We start from the raw sequence: 20,904 nt of genomic DNA on the forward strand, positions 1-20,904 counted from the left end.
ATTCCAAGGCGCGAATTTTTAGATATGTTATATCCAAGTTGTGTTGCCAATTATACCCCTGATGCATAACATGTCATGCGGATGCATAATCCCTGATGCGTACATTTTTAACAATTTCTTATAATTATGGGTGTCACGGAAATAATTATGGGTGTCACAATACCTAAAATTGATTGTGGGCTTGACAATGAGAATATTATTTTTTTGGGTCTCCCCCTAAGTTTCCCATTTGTAAATACAGTGACATTTTAATCCATTTCTATACGAGTTAGTCCAAAATATTACCGATCCAGATAAATTCAGTCATTGTTATTACCCTAAATAACCTTTTAATATTTTTGATGTTTTGTAGAGAGAGAAACAAATCAGTTGCAGCGAAAATAGATCGAGGTTTTCTTCTTCTTCTACCTCCTTCCCTTCGTCTGCTTCAATTACAATTGATCATAAAAAATATGATCCAATAGATAGCGTAACCAAATATATCTGTTCAACAATTTCATTGGAGATTTCGCAAAAATGAACTATTGGATTGGGTCTTCGAAATTTTGAAGGAGAAATTAAATAAAACATAGACGTAAAATAGATTGAGAAGAAGAATTAGAAGGTTTTTTCTTCTTTCTCAAATTATACGGTAGATTTTCACTCTTAATTCTAGTTCTCGATCGGAAAATAAGAATCATCTTTTATGGGTTTATTTGAGAAAAATAACAAGAAAAACTCTCGATCGGAAAATAAAATAAGAATCATCTTTTTTTTCTTCTTCTTCTTCTTCTATAGAATGCAATTAAAGTCCTCGGATATTTATATATATATATATATATATATGTTATGAATTTTCAGGTAAAGTTATAAATGAGTATTTGAAATTTTAGGAAACTTGGGTAATATGGATTATTTTTTCCGCTACGATCAAAACCGGAGATGTTGAGGTATACGATGGTTCATTTTGAAGTTTCTTATAGTTACTGTTGTTACAAGATTGAGTAGTTTTTAGAATGTTTCAAGTACTAATTAAAATTTGTGTACCTACTTGTTCATGATTGTGATACCAAATATGGGTTTGTACCAATTTTAGGATACTATCTGAGAAAGTTTAAAACACTATTTCTTTTCTTTTTTTTCTTTTTGTACATGACCATTTTCTATCCTTTATTCTGAATGTAGAAAGGGACAATCGTTGAATAAATGATTGAAGAAGTAGTGAGGGACAATGTTCATTTGAGGAGCTTAATTAATATTTGTGTAGGTATATAAGCTCAACTTGCATTACACTTACACTTGTAATAATGTGGCAATATACAAGTTTGTCGTATTTACCACTATTTTTGTTTGCAGCTAAAAGGAAAGTGGGTGTAACTTTCTTAAATGACACAAGCTCAAGATCACACCAGGTTATAAGATGGTGAGTTTAGTATGTAGGTATTTGATTTTTATGGATGCTATCAAATCTGGATTTTTATTGAATTTTACAGTTCCTGTAATATCATTTTTCGTAAAATGACTATAAGTTTATGCTTGGGGTAAATTAATGGGGTGTACAAACTGGTACACAAAATAATTAGGGTGTACATGTGAAAAAAACGACTTCATAAGCTTATGCTTGCGTAAATAAATGGAGTGTACAAACTGGTACACATGTGGAGATCCATGGTAGCTTTAGAAATATGGGCTTGGGTTAAGGAAATTTTGTCAAATTGTTTAGCTCAAGTAATTTCGGATGCTACCTCTGCAAGGGCAAGTGATAGTATTGGTGCTTGACGTGAGTGACAGAAGTAAATTATCTTATTAACAATATGGGATTTTTAATATGATAAATTTTTAACAATAGGGATTATGTAAATTTTTATTTGTTTCCAGGTGTCCCATGTACTATCACTTTAAGCTTGCATTTCTGGTGTGGCTCCAACTTCCATCTTTTGATGTGAGTAAAACCTAGCTCTTGGGTGGCTATTTTTCTTTGTTACATTTAGGTTTCTGTTAATAAATCTCTATGTTTTGACCACTCTTCAGTTATGTTCGTAAACGAACAGTGTGTACACATTAACATCAACTCCTTTTAAAACTCTGTGTTACTTGTGCTGGAGATTTTTATTGTTCATCCCTTCAATTTATTGTTATTATGTCCGCATGAACATTAGTTGTAAGTTTTCTTTGGCCACCAATGATAGTTGGGAGAGACATGAAAAGATATGATCATTTGGGTATATATGTTTTGGATAGACGTGTAGACAATATGTGTACATAGTTGTACACCTATTGATTATTAATGTGTACATAATTGTATACGTGTTAATTGTTGATGTGTACATAATTGTAAACATGCTTCTTACTATACAAGAATCTTTTATTTTAGATTTAGTTGTTATTTTCTGTTTACATCTTTAATGTGATATGTGGTGTTTACTCAGGGGGAGACATGGAAAGACCGGATCATTTTGTAGGCTTATATAATTGTACAAGATGATGCAACGCAGTGCAAGGTATTTATTCTAGTTGTGTACTTTGGTTCCCTTGATGATTCCTACCTCAATATTGGTCCTAACTGATAACATGATTGTGTGCTTTAGGTTTTCTTAGTTAAATTTGATAAGTACAACCTTCGTTTAATGAAATAACATATTGATTCTTAATGTATACATAATTATACACATGTAGATAGTTAATGTGTATATAGTTCTACACTTGTTGATTGTTAATATGAATGATTGGTGTTGTGCATGTTTTACAGGGGTGTACATATTGGTGCACCTGTGTAAATCTTATGAAATAGTAGGTTTCCCTTGTTTTACAACGGTGCACATATTGGTGCACCTGTGGGAAGTAATTCCCATGAAAAAATAGGTTTGTGTGTGGTTGTGAATGATCATTTTTATGAATGTGTTGAAGCGGTGTACGTATTGGTGCACCTCTGTCATTCCCATGTAAAAGTAGGTTTGTATGTGGTTATGAATGATCGTTTTTATGCATGTTTTACAGGTGTGTACACATTGCTGCACATGTATAATTCCCATGAAAAAGTGTGCCCGAGTGTGAATATGAATGATCGATTTTATGCATGTTTTGCAGGGGTATACACATTGGTGCACCAGTGTATTTCCAATGAAAAAGTAGGTTTATTTGTGGCTACGAAGGATTGGTTTTAGGAATGTTTCACATGGATGAATATATTGATGCACCAATATACTTCTCATGAAAAAGTAGGTATGGGCGTGAGTATGATTGATGTTGTGCATGTTAGTAATCTCCTTTTCAGTAAAGTGCAATGAATCACTGTACTAGGATATTTCGAAGCAATATTAAGTTTGTGTAGTAATGCCCACATGGATTGTATCTCTGACCATAAACCGACTAACTTTTTATTTTGATCGTTTTTTTCCTTTATTTCTTATGTGGATGTTGGTGAAAGGATAATCACTTTCTTTTCAAAATGCGATTTCTTATGTTCATTGTTTTTTCCAGTTGGATAGGCATGGTTGATATTTTTTCTCAGTCTGTGCGGACTAGGGTGGCAGTCTGGCTACCATGGAGTTTGGATTTTTTTGGATCTTTGTAGCGGTGTACATAATTGTACACACAAATGTAATTTAAAAATTTTCTAAAATTAAAATTATATAGTCATATGTGTATTCTTTTTGTAGCTCTCGGAAAATGCTTTTCAAATATATAAAATTTGTCGATTTTGGACGAGTGGTTCAAAAGATAAATTGTTTTTGATTATTTTTTATATTAGTTAAAATTGCTAAGATCATCATGAATCAGTGTGGACTAAATTGCAAATATTTAGACTAAATAGTAAATAATGAAGGTTATTAGTGTATTTTCCATAATTTTGGACTAATTTGTACCTAGTTGACTCGGACTGGACTAAACTGAACCTTTGAATTGATTTTTGGACGAAAACGTATTTTTCCCTTTTTTTTTTTTTTTTTAGATTGGGACCATGATAATAAAATCAATAAATATTTTTACTAAATAAAACATTACATGAAAAGATGGCACTACATCATTGATTTTGATATCTTCGGATTAACTTCTTTTTCAGCACCTGAATACTGTTTGCCTTATTAAAGGTCCGTCTTCTCTACCCCATACCACAATTAAAGCAAGAAAACCATATACTACCAAAACAGTTCCTGAAACCGAGAATCCAATTACCAGTTTCATATTTCACTGGGTTAATGGTTTCCCTAGCACCTTGGTCCTGCTCAGTCGCCTTAACGCCTTGCTCCTGGTTAGTTGCTTCCGGAGACTTCGTAAGATCCTCCTGGGGATACATGTTGAAAGCCACCTCATTCTTCAAAGGAGCTGGAGCTGGAGGAGGCATCAATTCAATCCCGAGCTTGAACGAAGCGTAAGCATCTAAACAAGCATACTCAATTTGCTCGTCGCTCAAAATATCATTATCCCATCTACTTAAGGTAATCCCTCTAGGCTTGGGTAGATCTTCCCCGAGCACGTTCCACATCAAAGACTTCAACCCGGCTCGATAAAGATCTGTTCTTCTAAGCGTATAATCGGCCAAACCTGCAAGTTCTTCACTTCTAGCAACGGTCAACCCAAAGCTTACGTGCGTCTTGATGGATCCCAGCTCCAACGAAAGTAATTCTCTCGTCGTTAAGAAAATAGGCAAGAGACTTAGGGACAGTGACTTTCTGAAGTTTTCTACTATTACCAACGAGCCCAAAGTACTGAAATATTAAACATTGATGTGCCAAACATAATTGCAGCACAGCAACTTCGTTACCCACGACAAGATTGTTATTTTCGATTTTCCTGGCGAAACTTGAATATACATTTTCAATCCATTGATCAGCAACCGATTCTGTATGCGTTACTGTTGTTCGGATTGTGTCGTCGTAGAAAATGACGTCGAAGGATTGATGTTGATGATCCGTCTCTGTTTTACAATCAACAAACTAATACATGTATGCCTATGGTAATCATTATATTGATGCTGGCCATGTATGCCTTGGTTGGTATACCCCTTATTTGCTGTAGCTGGACGACGTATCAAATAATCACCAAGCCTAAATGAAGCGTAAGCATCTAAACAAGCATATTCAACCTGGTCGTCCGTCAAAAAATCCATATCCCATCTACTTAAGGTAATCGCTCTAGGCTTGGGTGGATCTTCCCCGAGCACGTTCCACATCAAAGACTTCAACCCGGCTCTAGAAAGATCTTTCCTTCCAAGCTTACATTCAGCCAACTCAGCAAGATCTTCACTTCTAGCAACGTTCAACCCGTAATCAACCCATAGCTTATCCGCATCTTGATCGATCCCAGCTCCAACGAATGTAATTTCCCGTCTTGAAGAAAATCGAAAAGAGATTCATGGAGTTGATCTTTATCACGACTAAACAACTGAAATATTAAGCATCGATGTCCCAAACATAGTTGCAGCACGGCAACTTTGTTACGCTGACTAGCTTCACGTACCCATTCTATGTCGAGACCCACAACAAGATCCACGTAACCGTAACCTGAATATACATTTTGAATCCATTGATCGACAATGGATGCTGCATGCGTTACGGTTGTCCGGATTTTATTGTTGTAGAAACTGACGTTGAAGGTGTGGTGTGTTTCTGTTTCCTTATCAATAACTTGAATAGATGTATGGTTTCCATAATAATATTGATAGTGACCACCATTATTAATACTACTACTATAATCAGAACTGCTCAATGAGCTCATTAAATCATCGCTATACTCGCTGCTGCTGGTAGTGCACAATGCAAAAGACGGGATTTTATAGAGACAATAATAAGATAGACCTTATGGGAAGAGGCTATGTATTTATTGTGTTTGGAGTACTTGATGCCCAAGCTTGTTAAGTATAATTAAGGATATAAAATACAATTAGGAAAGTGGTTAGCAATTAGAAGTTATACCGAAAGGGTAAAGCAATGCTCGATTAGGAAAGTGGTTAGCAATTAGAAGATACACCATGTTTTGTTTGCACCTGACTCGCAATCTGGATGTAGTCAATCCCTGACACGTCACGAGTTAGACTGTTTATTTTGAATTTTGAGTCGTAATCCTTGACTCAAACCTAAGTGATTCGGATCTGTTTCAGCAAGGTAATAAAATATCCCTGACTTTATCCAAGATTATATAAAATTAGTGTGCAAAAAATGGACTCAAAGGCAACGATTTTTAATCCGAGATCGAATTTTCAGTTTACCAGACAACTAGTTCCAGCTGAACGCATTGATTTGCTGGAATTAAAGTATGAAATCAGGTTAATTAACCTGACTCAAGGAAAGGCTGATTGTTTGGATGAGGAAACGTCTGCAAAATCAATTTACTTGAAGTTGTATGAGACTGACCCTGACCGGGAAGGACATCGTCTGTTAACTAACAAACTTGTGCCACCTAAAGTTATTTTTCTGTTTTGGGCATTGCTACATGATTCAATCCCAACGAGAAACATGCTGCAACACATGGGAGTAACAGTTTAATCCAATTTATGCCTTTATTGCAACGCAGCGGTGGAGACGATGGATCACCTATTCATTCATTACAGTGTGATTAATCAGTTGTGCGAGTACTTTATAGCAGCGCTGAAAGTTCGTTGGGTTATGCCTCTCCATTTCTTTTCTTGTATTCAGGGAAGGATATTGGAAAGAGCTTCAACAAGAATGAAGACGGTATGGCAATTGCTCCCTTTTGCAATCTGTTGGAAGGTGTGGAACGAGCGCAATAGGAGGGTGCATGGAGGAAGACCCAAGACAGTGTATGAGTTGAAAATTGCTATTAAACAATGGATTTACCCGTGGAGTTTTTCAACAGAAGCCTTTAAGAACTTCACTGCGAATCAGATTATAACTAGCTGGGAGGATATTATGAGTTGGTAACATATCAGTCTTATTCTCTTATAGGTCTGATGCCTTTGCAAATACTATGTACATAACTTTTTCTTTTTCAATATATTCTTCTTTTATGAAAAAAAATAAATACCCCTGACTCAAATATCCTCCTGTAAAATATCCTTCTTTGTAAATACTCATTGGACCAAGTTATTAAACTCACATATTTTTGAGTTAGTTCAAATATCACTCAAAAAACAAACATATCAAATCAGACTGACTCGGTCAGATGATTTCTGTCTGATCCAATGGTCAGACGAATCAGATGAGTCACTTGTAAAAAAACGAGGTGTATGAGTTAAATCTTCAAACTCAAAAGAAATAAAAGAAATTCCTTCAAGAAGAATGGAGAGATTTCATCTCGTGACCTCGAGAATGTTTAGTCCCACAGTCTAAGATTAGATCATGTTACTTTAGCGTTCTACATACCCGTGAGCATGCATCGTGCGTGGCCTGTGTCTCTGTCCATTTTATTTTATTTTATTACTTGTGGCCATTTTTTTCTGGTTGCTTTGCAGCATTAATTTTTGGAACTTTTTTTTCCTGTTTCTTCTTAACGATTTGTTTCTACAAGAATAGAGGCAAATATGTGAACAACATACATTTTTGCTTGGGAAAACTGCATCAATCGGCATAAACGTGCAACTCAAAAACGTATAATTACATTTTAGCATCGTTACAGTTTTCCTAGGTGATATATATTGCTGGTAATAATAGATTGCAACCATGATACAAAAACTCAGTTGACTGATATTCCTACGCATAGCAACAGTACATGAAAAAACCGCTTTATCTTTGTGTGCAGTGTACACATTTTATTAAGCTAGAGACTGGGGGACAAGCCTGTATTTCCGGCATATGTTACCGGCCAATTTCATCAAGACTTGAACTAAATGAGGTGAGAAAAATTTCAGGTACATGGTTGTTTATAGGTGAAAATCGTTTCTGTTGATTTTGGTAATTTCGGTAGGTGAGTGAGAAACAGATCTAAACTCTATACAAATGTACTACACGAGAGTACTTTAGATTCGAGAGATCAATCTGTACAACTCCGGCCTAAACCAAGAAATGGCCGTTCCGGATTTGCTTCGGTCATAAAGAGGAGGAGAAGGGCTGGTTTAGGGAGGGAAGCGAAGAGAGTGTTGAGACCAAAACAGTTCTGGAAGAGTAGTACTTGACTTGTATCAGAAGGTGAAAGCTTGTGGGAAAGCTAGCAAAGTTGCCTTTCTGAGTATTGTATTTATCCTGACCAAAAACTTGTTGTCTTGGTGGAAATAGGTAAGATCTATTTATACAAGTCTAAGTGAAATGTACTCTGGCTTCGTAAGAAAAAGAAACGGACGAGTTAAGTGGGAAGAGGTGGTAAAGCCTGATATTGATGGAATTTGACGGAATTGATGTTCCATAATGAAAGAGCGTTTCACCATTACTTCCTGCATTTACTAACCGTTTTATTCTCAATACACTGTCTTGAAACGGGCACTTGTGTATGCCGCACGTTGTAAACCGCCAAACCAAAGCCCTAAAGAGCATCCCCCGGTTTGTGACATGTATTGATGTCTCGAGTGTTTTCGTGGAAAACGTGTAGCATGTTGCTCGTGTTTGATAAGTTGAGCTTGAGAGATGTGCCGGCTCAGTGGCGACCTTCGCCGGTCGAGATTTTGCATCTTGAGAGGAATCGTGGCCTTTGATGTAGGCGCGGCACGCCAAAGTGCAAGGGTTGCATGGCATGTGCCAATGGCGCGCGTAGCAACTTTGGCCCTAGGTTTGCACGGCTTGGCATGATAGGTTGCAAGTGTCGCTTGGCATGTTCCAACGGCGCGTGTGGCGGCTTGGCACTAATTTTGCACGGCTTGGCATGCTAGGTTGCAAGTGTCGCTTGGTATGTGCTAATAGCGCGTGTGGAGGATTGGCCCTAGGTTTGCACGGCTAGGCATGCTAGGTCGCAAGCGTCGCTTGGCATGTGCCAATGGCGCGTGTGGCGTCTTGGCCCTAGGTTTGCACGGCTTGGCATGCTATGTCGCAAGCGTCGTTTGGCATGTGCCAATGGCGCGTGTGGCTTCTTGGCCCTAGGTTTGCATAGCTTGGCATGCTAGGTCGCAAGCGTCGCTTGGCATGTGCCAATGGCGCGTGTGTGGCTTGGCCCTAGGTTTGCACGGCTTGGCATGCAAGGTCGCAAGCGTCGATTGGCATGTGCCAATGGCGCGTGTGGCGTCTTGGACCTAGGTTTGCACGGCTTGGCATGCTAGGTCGCAAGCGTCGCTTGACATGTGCCAATGGCGCGTGTGGCGCAATGATTGTGCATCTCGAATTTGGCACGGTTGCCGTGAAACGCAATGATTGTGCAGCTCGAATTTTGCACGGTTGTCGTGAAGCGCAATTATCGTGCGGCTTGGTTTTGGCATGGTTGCCATGATGCGCATCGATTGTCCGGCTTTGGTTTTGGCATAGTTGCCATGATGCGCAGCGATTGTGCGGCTTAGGGGTTTGTGTGTCGAAACCCTAGTTTAACATTTGAAAAAAGATACCATGGTAATTCTTTACATAAGTGCATTAAATGTTCTAATAAATGTGTTTAGCGTCACCGGTGACGTCATGCTATGTTTTACGATTTTACCCCTTGTCTAAAAACCACCATCAACAATGGTATAACGGAACAAGCATCTTTCGTGGAAAAATTGGCAAACTTAACTCCTTTTTCAGCACCTGGATTGCTTGCCTTATTGAAGGTCTGAAGCTGCGATCAGGATGCGCACACCATCAAACGTTCTGCTTCTTCGCTATCAAAATAAATACCAAGTTTCTTGTCTACTGCATCCGAGAGTTTTCCCTTTCCAAAGAGATCCCAAACCAACTCTACTAATCCCATTTGAGATATTTCGCCAAATGAAAGAAAAGATTTTCGCCCACAGACAATTTCTAAATCCACAAATCCAAAGCTAAATACATCAGATTCTTTACTAGGCCTCGCGGTGCTGATGTATTCCGGTGCCAACTATCCGAAAGTTCTGTCAGGATTTTCTTAGGGAATCACTGACAACCGCGGAATAACGGATCTTGAGATATTATGATGAATAATAATTAAACCAAGCACAAGCAACTATGAAAATACGAGAAAGATAAATCAACTTACAAGACACAAGATTTATAGTGGTTCGACCAATACATACAACTTGTATATATTGTCTACGTCCACTTTGAGCCGCACCAACTCAAATCCACTATGAAGAAAAACGATTACAACGTCGTGTGAATCCCAACAAACCCTTGATTACACCGCAACAATTACCCGAGACGATAACCTTGTCTCTTGTTCCTCACCAATATGCTATCACAATAAACCCTAGCTTTTTCCCTAAAGGCTATATAAGAAATCTCTCACCGATATCTTAATAGTTTTCTACACAATGCAATTATACAAGGCCTAATTACCTATTTATCTATGTTACAAACTTGGCCACCAAGAATTCTATCCGTTTTAGGAAACCCCTTTCCCAAAACAGTCACGGCTAACTTAGGAAATAATTAGTCTTCAATTAACTAACAATCTCCCACTTTGAAGACTCATTTATTATCTTCAATTCTCCTTTTCTTCAACTTTTGATTTGACGGTGCTAAAACATCTTCATGTCAGTGTGGCTCCCCTCCCAGATCCTCATTGTGAGAGACCAACTAAAGCCTTGCAGAGCTTTAGCTTGTCTGATGTAACTCCCTTGGTAACCATATCCGCCGAATTCTTCGAACCAAGAATCTTCTCACGAATGAAATGATAACGAATATCTATATGCTTCGTCCTAGCATGATAGACTGAGTTCTTGGCTAATGTATAGTGCTTTGACTGCCGCTAAACAGAACACTATCTCATTGTTCCTTTCCCAACTCATCTAACAAACCTCGTAACCAAATCATATCCTTGCTCGCTTCTGTTACTGCTATGTACTCCGCTTCCGTAGTAGGCAATGTTACCAACTTCTGTAACCTTGAGTTCCAACTCACTGCAGCTGACCCCATAGTATAAACATAACATGTCGTACTTCACATTTTATCTACATCACCTGCGAATTCTGCATCCACATAACCCCTCAAGATAGAACCACCTCTTCCATAACACAATGGTACGTTTGTGTTACCTCTCAAATACCTGAGAATCCACTTCATAGCTTCCCAATGTTGTTTTCCTGGGTTGCTTGCATATATACTCACTACTCCCACTGCATGTGCAATATCCGGTCTCGTGCACACCATAGTATATATTAGACTCCCGATAGCTGAAGAATATGGTACGTTAGTCATGTACTCCATTTCTTCATCTGTCTTCGTACACTGCATACTTGAAAGACGAATCTTACTTACAAGTGGAGAACTAACTGGTTTAGCATTCTCCATATTGAACCTTTTCAACACTCGTTCAATATATTCAGCCTGACTAAGCATAAGAGTTCCCTTATATTTGTCCCTTATGATTCTCATACCAAGAATTTTTTTTGCTTCACCAAGATCTTTCATAGCAAACTCACTTGCTAATTGTTTCTTCAAATTCTCAACTTCTTGTAGAGATGTTACGGCAACCAACATATCATCCACATACAGTAGTAATATGATGTCGGCATAACCATTCCTTTTGAAGTAACAACAATGATCTGCATTACACTGTGAGTAACCACTTCTATGCATGAAGTTATCAAACTTCTTATACCACTGTCTCGGGGCTTGTTTTAAACCGTACAAACTCTTCTTTAGCTTGCACACCATCTCTTCTTTGCCTTTTACTATGAATCCTTCTGGATGCTTCATGTAAATTTCTTCATCTAGGTCACCATGAAGAAAAGTTGTCTTTACATCCAACTGTTCAAGGTAGAGATCTTCAGAAGCCACTAGACTTAACACTACTCTGATAGTAGTCATCTTTACAACTGGAGAAAATATCTCGTTGTAGTCAACACCAGGTTTCTGCTGAAAACCTTTCACAACCAACCTCGCCTTGTAGCGATTTTCTCCATTTGCTTCAAACTTCATTCGATAAATCCACTTATTATGCAACGCCTTCTTACCTCTTGGTAATTTTACTAACACCCAAGGGTTATTCTCCTCAAGTGAAATCATCTCATCTTTCATAGCCAGTTTCTACTTGCCTGAATCATCAGCCGCTAGTGCTTCTTTAATATCTTCTGGTTCACCTCCATCCGTAAGTAATAGATAATTGAGAGCATACCTTGGGTTTGGTTTTGGAGTTCTTGATGATCTTAGTATTTCTTGTGGAACTATAGGTGTAACTCCCACTGCAGCAGAAGTCTCCTCACCTTGTACTTCTCTGCCATCAGCAACACCGTGCCCTTCTTGTACCACACTTTTTCCAGAAACATCATCAATATCGATATACAACTCCTTATCGACGTTGCTTGATCCGACATTTTGAACTAGTGTTTTATTCATGTCCTTGTACAACCCATTCTCATTAAAAGTGACGTCTCTACTTCTAACAACTTTGTGACCCTCGTAGTCCCAAAGTTTATACCCAAAAGCGTCATTTCCGTAACCAAGAAATATACACTTTTTTGCTTGAGCACCTATCTTAGACCTCTCACTGGGACCAATATGAACATAACCAAAACAACCAAAAACTTTCAAATATGAAAGATTTACCTTTTTTCCGGTCCAAACCTCCTCTGGTATCTTCATGTCTAATGGAATACTAGGTGTCCTATTAATTAGATAAGCAGGCGTCTCCGTTGCATGTGCCCAGAAGGTCTCGGGAAAACCAGAATGCAACCTCATGCACCTAGCACGTGCATTCAACGTCCAATTTATATGTTCTGCTACTCCATTCTCCTGTGGCGTCCTTGAAACTGTCCTCTCCAAACGAATTCCATTTGTAGCGCACAACTGTAAGAATTCTGTTTTGTCATACTCACCACCGTTGTCTGACCTTAGACACTTCAACTTCAGACCAGTTTTTGTTTCAACCAAAGCTTTCCAGTTCTTAAACACTTCATACACCTCGAACTTATTCTTCATGAAGTAAAGCCACACCTTCCTTGAGTGATCATCAATAAAGGTAACATAATATTGGAACCCGTTGTGAGATGCAACATCAACTGGTCCCCATACATCTGTGTGAACCAAATCAAGTTTTGCACTTCTCAAGTCTCTTCCTCCTCTGCTGAAACTAACTCGTTTTTGCTTTCCAAGAACATAATCTTCACAAAAACTCATATCAACAGACTTCACCTTAGGTAGATATCCTCCCGAACATAGAATCTTCATGTTCTTCTTACTCAGGTGCCCTAATCTTCTTTGCCATAAGTTAGTGTCTTCACCACTACTAGCCACTGCTAAAGTAGTTCCATCTGAAGTCCGGTATAGAGTACCAACTCTAACTCCACGAGCTAATACCATAGATTTTCTTCACTTTCCAATTGTGTTTCGTTAACACAACTTCACAGTCATCATCACAAACTTGGCCCACAGACACCAAGTTTTTCTTCAAATTTGGAACGTGTCATACATCCTTCAATTTCCATGTCGAACCATTTACTTTCAATATCACATCACCCAAACCGATGATGCCGCATGCTTCACCGTCACCCAAGAATACTTGGCCATAGTATCCTTCTTTGTAAGAGATCATAATACTCTTATCACCTGTCACATGGAAAGAAGCTCCGAGTCTATAATCCAAGACTCATCTTGCTTGTCCTCATAGAGTAGTAGAAAACCTTGTGTAATCACCTTCTTGTTATCAACAAGGACCTTCACCGGTTCCGCAGATGCAACTACGTTGACTCTTCTTGATCACCTTTATTTCCACCATTATTAGCACCTTTGTTTTCCGGGCAATCGCGCTTGAAGTGTCCTACTTTATTACATGCCCAACACTCAACAACACCTCTAGGTCGGGATTGAGATCTCCCCTTAGACTTCCCTCTAGCTAGACTTCCATCTAGTCTTGTTGTTGTTCCTATTTGAACTCTTGCCTCTATCTTTTTCATGCATACTTAAGGCCGAGCTTGAAGAACTAAAAACATAACCTTGTTCTATTCTTCTCTCCTCTTCAGCAATTAACCTTTGTTGCACATCATCAAGCTTCAACTTCTCGCTGCCTGCAGAATTGCTAACGGTTATCCTTGCAGTCTACCAACTCTTTGGTAATGACGACAACAACCATAAATCTTGAACTTCATCATCAAAAGTAATACTAACTTTTGAAAGCTGAGAAATAATCGATTTAAACTTCCCAAGGTGTGCTGAAATAGCTTCGCCTTCTTGCATCTTCAGATTAAATTATTGTTCACACAACATAATCTTCCCCGAGACGGATGACTTTTGATACAACTTTTCAAGTTTATCTATAAGATCCTTCGTACTAGTTTCCTCTTCTACGTTATTGTAGACGTCCTCCGTTAGACGTCTACGGATAACGACTACACACTTGCGATAAAGAGTATTCCATTCATAGTCTTTGCGTTCTCCCATTTTCGCAACTTCACTCTATGGATCATCAACGTCTTTCTCATATAGGTAGTCTTCCATATGAGACTTCCAAATCGCAAAGTTATTCCCATTAAAAACTTTAACCCTAGCTACCGTACTTTCGTTATTATCACCCATAACTCCTACTCCAATCGTACTACGATAAACCCTTAAAGCTCTAACCCGAGCTCTGATACCAGTTGTCAGGATTTTCTTAGGAAATCACTGACAACCGCGGAATAACGGATCTTGAGATATTATGATGAATAATAAGTAAACCAAGCACAAGAAACTATGAAAATACGAGAAAGATAAATCAACTCACAAGACACAAGATTTATAGTGGTTCGATCAATACATACAACTTGTATATATTGTCTACATCCACTTTGAGTCGCACCAACTCAAATCCACTATGAAGAAAAACGATTACAATATCGTGCGAATCCCAGCAAACCCTTGGTTACACCGCAACAATTACCTGAGACGATAACCTTGTCTCTTGTTCCTCACCAATATGCTATCACAACGAAACCCTAGCTTTTGCCATAAAAGCTATACAAGAAATTTCTCACCGATCTCTTAATCGTTTTCTACACAATGCAATTCTACAAGGCCTAATTACCTATTTATATAGGTTACAAACTTGGCCACCAAGAATTCTAGCCGTTTTAGGAAATCCCTTTCCCAAAACAGTCACGGCTAACTTAGGAAATAATTAGTCTTCGATTAACTAACAAGTTCCTGCTAGACCAGTGGATTGAGAGAACCGATCATGGTCCATGAACCGAGCTAAACCAAAGTCCCCAAGTTTCGCGTTGAAACTTGAATCCATCATGACGTTGCTCGACTTGATATCACGATGTGGGACACACTTCCCCCACTCTTCATGGAGGTACAACAATGCAGAGGCCAATCCAAGAGTTACTTTGTATCTTATAGCCCAAACTAAAGGATTTCTTTTTCCAAATAGATAAGAATCTAAGCTCCCATTTGGCATCAACTCGTAAACAAGAATAAGCTCATTTTTCTCATGGCACCAACCGATCAGTTGCAGCAAATTACGGTGTCTCAGCTGGCTTATGGTGGTGACTTCATTTATGTATTCCTTTTGACTTTGACTAAATCCCCTCGAGAATTTCCTTACAGCAACTGGCTGAGATGTATCAATCAACATGCCTTGGTAAACACCTCTGACACCACCTTCTCCTAATTTTATTTCCTGACAGAAGTTGTTTATATTTGAAACTAGATTTTGTAAGAGGAGCTTTTTGGCCCGTCTCCTTCTTCAAACTTTGGTATCTCATCCTTTGGCTTCTTTGATAAGATCAAAAACACTACAGCTGCAACAACACCATAGATGAAAACAGCACCAGAAACAGACAACCAAACCGCCAATTTTGCATTAATTCCTTCTTGTTGTGCACCTGAATGAAAGTCCCAAGAAAAAGAGCGACTTGACCTATGCGATCATAAGTAGAAGCAGAGAATCCAACCATTACGCTCGGAGGTAAATGTTTCCTTAAATCAAGCTGGAGTGAAAGAAGTGAACTATATCCATCATAAACTGCGATTTTATCGTAAGTCCAGTATACACTAAGGTTCTTCTAGAATCTTTATAAGTAATCCAAACATTACAAGGATCCCGATTATGCAAACTACCATCCGGTCCATCCCAAGTAGCATTCACAGCTGATTTCAAAGAGTTAACATCGATTCCCACATGTTTAGTAAATGGATCCAAAAAATCCACGACTGTATCGAATTCAACAGCAATAATCTCATTATTAAATGCATTATAATTTGATATATTGAAAATGTTGGGATTTTCACCACAACGCTTTGATCTTTGGGATTAAACGAAGAAGAAAACAAAGAACTAAGAGAATAACGATAAACAATCACACAAGATAAGGATTTACGTGGAAAACCCCAAATTGGGTAAAAACCATAGACAAGAACACGATTTATTCAATTAACCGTAAAGGTGATTACAAAGAGAACTCTTACCTTATCACACATCTCTCACCCTTTCCCGAAAACAAGAAGCTCACAAAGAGACCGAAAACCCTAGCTTTACCACTCTTTAGAAGAACTCTACGAGATATCTCCAAACACTATCAAGGACCCCTATTTATACTAGTTAGCTAGGTCTTGAGTTTCCTACCAAATAGGATATCAGCCGACTCCAAAATAATTCCTACAAGTAAGGAATTATTCACCGACTCTTCCAAAGCCGCCAACCTTAGCAATACACACGGTTTTGGAGTTCCACATAATTTGGACTCTCACACAAAATACCGTGTCCTATACACTAGCTAGCATCCAACAATTCTCCATCCCGGATCATGCATTCATGTATGAGACGATCAATGCACGAAATTTCCTTCGTTTTCTAACGTCGATTACGCCATAGGATGCCTACGTATCCTCTGCAAAGAATCAAACCGACTGTAGTTCACTCAAATTCTTCTTGCTTCTTCAAACAACTGACGTCCATCGTGTTCTTCTCTACATTCCCTTACGGGCCGTTAATCATCAATGTTGATGACCAACAAAGTCCAAGTTATGCTTGGACTTGCCAATCTTTGGAACCCAATTCTTGACCACACGAGCCTTTGGAACTCCACCTAATGCCAAATTTCCATGATACTTAACATTCCCAAAATTTGACTCAGGTACATCCTTAGATCCACCTATCCCTGACTGCTTCAGAGTATACAAGCCGCTACTACGACTTCCTTTCATGATCATAGTAGACCCTTGATAAACCTTAATTACTCCACCATAACAGGAATAACCAAAACCCACAGAATCTAATTGGGAAAGACTTATTAGATTCCACCTTAACTCCGACACGTGTTTAACTCCACGGATTGTTCGACATTTAGCATCAAACATCCTAATGCGAATATCACCTACTCCCTTAACCGATAGTTCCGAGTCATCGCCAGTAAACACTTTTCCACTATACCCCACATGCCTATCGAAATATGATCGGTGTGAACATATATGTGTCGTGGTACCGCTACCCAAAATCTAACCCTTCTCTTGATTAAAATCAGCAGTAACCAAAAGAGAGAAATCGCTTTCATAACTAGCATAGTTGGCATGGTTAGCTTGACCTTTGAGACATTTTTCCGGACCAGTCCTTTTGCCTTTCCACTTGCAATCACGCCTAATATGTCCTGGTTTGCGACGCTTCCAGAAAACACTCTTACCGTGTTTCTTCTTCTCGCCAGCATATAAAACATCCTCTTCCAACGAATTACCCTTACTACTCCTCATCTCCTTTTCTTCAGACAAGAGAGCACTTGTAACTTCGGAAAGACTCTAAGCATCTTTTCCATGCTTTAAGTATGCTACCATGTATTTATAAGATGGTGGGAGTGACAATATGAGACAAAGTGCCTTATCCTCATCATTAACAGTTACTTCTAACGCTTCCAGTTCAGAAACAATTGAATTCAAAACACTGAGATGATTAGCAATAGATGTACCTTCAGCCATCTTCAATGTATGAAATTCCTCTTTCAAGTACAATCTATTCAAACGAGTGTTTTTCATATACAAATCTTCACGTTTACTCCACAAATCCTTTACGGTAGTAATCTTTGAGACATTAGTCAAAACATTCTTTGCTAATAATAGTCGTATTTGACTTGCAACTCTTAAATCAACATCTTCCCAGACTTCATGCTTGATACCTCTTTCAGCTTGTCCTTTCAACGCCTTGACTAACCCTGATTGTATCAAAACATCTTTAACTTGGATTTGCCACAAACCGAAGTTTATAGAACCATCGAACTATTCTACCTCGAACCGCGTAGAACCCGCATAAACCTTTGTCGTCATCTTGTTTTTCCCTAAACCTAACTCTGATACCAATTTTTGGGATTCACACCACAACACTTCGATCTTTGGGATTAAACGAAGAAGAAAACAAATAACCAAGAGAATAACGATAAACAATCACACAAGACAAGGATTTACGTGGAAAACCCCAAACTGGGTAAAAACCACGGACAAGAACACGATTTATTCAATTAACCGTAAAGGTGATTACAAAGAGAACTCTTACCTTCTCACACATCTCTCACCCTTTCCTGAAAACAAGAAGCTCACAAAGATACCGAAAACCCTAGCTTTCCCCACTCTTTAGAAGAACTCTACGAGATATCTCCAAACTCTACCAAGGATCCCTATTTATACTAGTTAGCTAGGTCTTCTTGAGTTTCCTACAAACTAGGATATTAGCAGACTTCAAAATAATTCCCATAAGTTAGGAATTATTCACCGACTCTTCCAAAGCTACCGACCTTAGTAATTACACGCGGTTTTGGAGTTCCACATAATTTGGACTCTCACACAAAATACCGTGTCCTATAAACTAGCTAGCATCTAATAGAAAAGGCCTAGATATAGACCTGACGAATTTAGTGGAATTTGGTACACGACCGGAGCAACAAAGATGGCCAATCCATCACCAATATAGGGGGAGGAATTATTGTAGGTGTTGATTAAAAAGGTAAAATGAGTACTGAAATCTGAGAGTTTTTTTGTTTTCGGATCCCACAGAAGCAAAGGTTCTTTAAAAGTTACCCGACCCACTCGGAATCTAAAATCGGTCTGGTTGATCATTTCAATAGCTCCTTCTGAAGATATCTCCGCGTCACCATCTAAAACAATGTCATTATTATCATCGTTGAAGCGAGGGATGTTGAACTTAAGTGAATATGCTGTAGAAATGTAAAAGGAGAATAAGAGACATGGAATTACCACAATGGTTTTGTTTGTGGGTGAAAACAGTTTTTGCTGATTTCGGTAATTTCGGTTGTGTGGGTGAGAAACGAATTTAAACCCTAAACAATGTACTGCAAGGGAGTACTTTAGATTCGAGACATCAATCTGTACAAATCCGGCCTAAACCAAGAAATAGCCGTTCCGGACTTTCTTCGGTCACAAAGTGAAGGAGAAGGGTTGGTTTTGCGGAGGGAAGCGAAGAAAGTGTTGAGACCAGAATAGTTGATTCTGGAAGAGTAGTTGTTTTCTACGACATATATCAGAAAGTGGGAAGCTAACAGATGGAAATCTAGCAAATGTTTTTTGAGTGTTGCATGATCCTGACCTGAACTTATTGTTCGGTGGAAATAGGTAATGCCTATTTATACAAGTCGAAGTGAAACGTAGTCTGGTCTCATTAAGAAACGGAAAACAGGTGAGTAAATGGGAGGAGGTGGTAACCGGTAACGCCTGGAATTGATGTTCCATAAAATAAAGCATTTCACCATTACTCCTTGTATTTACTAACTGCCTCATCCTTATGATACTTTATTATAACGGGTGTAATCTACGCCGCATGTTGTAAACCGCCAAACCAATTCCCAATGAGCATCCCCCAGTTTGTGACATGCGTTGATGTCTCGAGTGTTTTCATGGAAAACATGTAGCATGTTGTTGTCGTCTGGAAAGTCGAGCTTGGGAGAATTGCCGGCTCGGTGACCTTCGACGGTCGAGATTTTGCATCTTAAGAGGAAAGGTAGCCGTTGATTATTGAAACCCTTCGTTTGGTAGCCATTTGCATGAAAACATGCTCGTTACGGCTTTAATATGTCCTGGTTTATGCGTAGCCAAAATTTAGGGTTTTGGCTTTGTTTAGGCACGACCAAACTAGGGCCAAAAGTTACCATACGTTAGCTGGTAACCTTGGACGGCTAAGATCTGCATCTTAGATGAAAAGGTGGCCGTTAATCGTTGCAGGCCTTCGTTTTGGAATCCGCATAGGGAAGGCCAGTATGGCGTGGCGCGGCAAGGTGGTTGGCATGCAATTAGCACATGTGGCATGGCATGCCTTGGCACGGTTTGGCGTGGCCAAAACTAGGGTTTTGGGCCAAAGGTTACCATGCCTTGTCTGGCGAACTTGGACGGCTAGGATTTGCATCTAGGATTGAAGGGTGGTTGTTGATCGTCACACGCCTTCGTTTTGGTAGCCGCATAGGGAAGGCCGGCATGGTACGACACGGCAAGGTGGTTGGAATGCCATTGGCACATGTGGCATGACATGCCTTGGCGCGGTTTGGCGTGGCCAAAACTAGGGTTTTGGGCCAAAGGTTACCATGCGTAGTCTGGCGACCATGGACGACTAGGATTTGCATCTCGGATTGAAGGGTGGTCGCTGATCGTCGCACGCCTTCGTTTTGGTAGCCGCATAGGTAAGGCCGGCATGGTAGGGCCAAGGAAAATGACGCGGACGTCTTGGCATAGTGGGGCCAAGGGTTTGGACGGCTTGGCATGGTGGGGCCAAGGCAGAATGGTGTGAACGGCTTGGCATAGTGGGGCCAAGGAAGAATGGTGCGGACGGCTTGGCATAGTGGGGCCAAGGAAGAATGGTGCGGGCGACTTGGCATAGTGGGTCCAAGGAAGAATAGTGTGGACGACTTGTCATAGCGGGTCTAAGGCAGAATGGTGCAGGCGGCTTGGCATAGTGGGTCCAAGGCAGAATGGTGCGGGCGGCTTGGCATACTGGGGCCAAGGCAGAACGCTGCAGACGGCTTGGCATAGT

At 39.4% G+C, this 20,904-nt stretch overlaps 1 protein-coding gene across 2 annotated transcripts; it reads left to right on the forward strand.

Moving 5' to 3' along the window:
- Window positions 1-392: 392 nt before the first annotated feature.
- On the forward strand, window positions 393-3,542 carry LOC113328505 (kinesin-like protein KIN-7A). 2 transcript variants are annotated; one of them, XR_003349448.1, is made up of 6 exons: window positions 393-929; window positions 1,165-1,246; window positions 1,336-1,402; window positions 1,858-1,921; window positions 2,409-2,480; window positions 3,460-3,542. XR_003349448.1 is itself a non-coding variant. In XM_026575586.1 (5 exons), the coding sequence occupies exons 2-5, from the start codon at window positions 1,186-1,188 to the stop codon at window positions 2,439-2,441; spliced, it is 225 nt and encodes a 74-aa protein (XP_026431371.1). In that variant the 5' UTR covers window positions 393-929; window positions 1,165-1,185; the 3' UTR covers window positions 2,442-2,509. The 2 variants fall into 2 exon arrangements, 1 of the variants encoding a protein (XP_026431371.1); XM_026575586.1 differs by lacking the exon at window positions 3,460-3,542 and having other exon boundaries at window positions 2,409-2,509.
- Window positions 3,543-20,904: the final 17,362 nt, after the last annotated feature.

The sequence above is a fragment of the Papaver somniferum genome, unplaced genomic scaffold, assembly GCF_003573695.1.
Source record: "Papaver somniferum cultivar HN1 unplaced genomic scaffold, ASM357369v1 unplaced-scaffold_11, whole genome shotgun sequence".
Taxonomy (NCBI): Eukaryota; Viridiplantae; Streptophyta; class Magnoliopsida; order Ranunculales; family Papaveraceae; genus Papaver; species Papaver somniferum.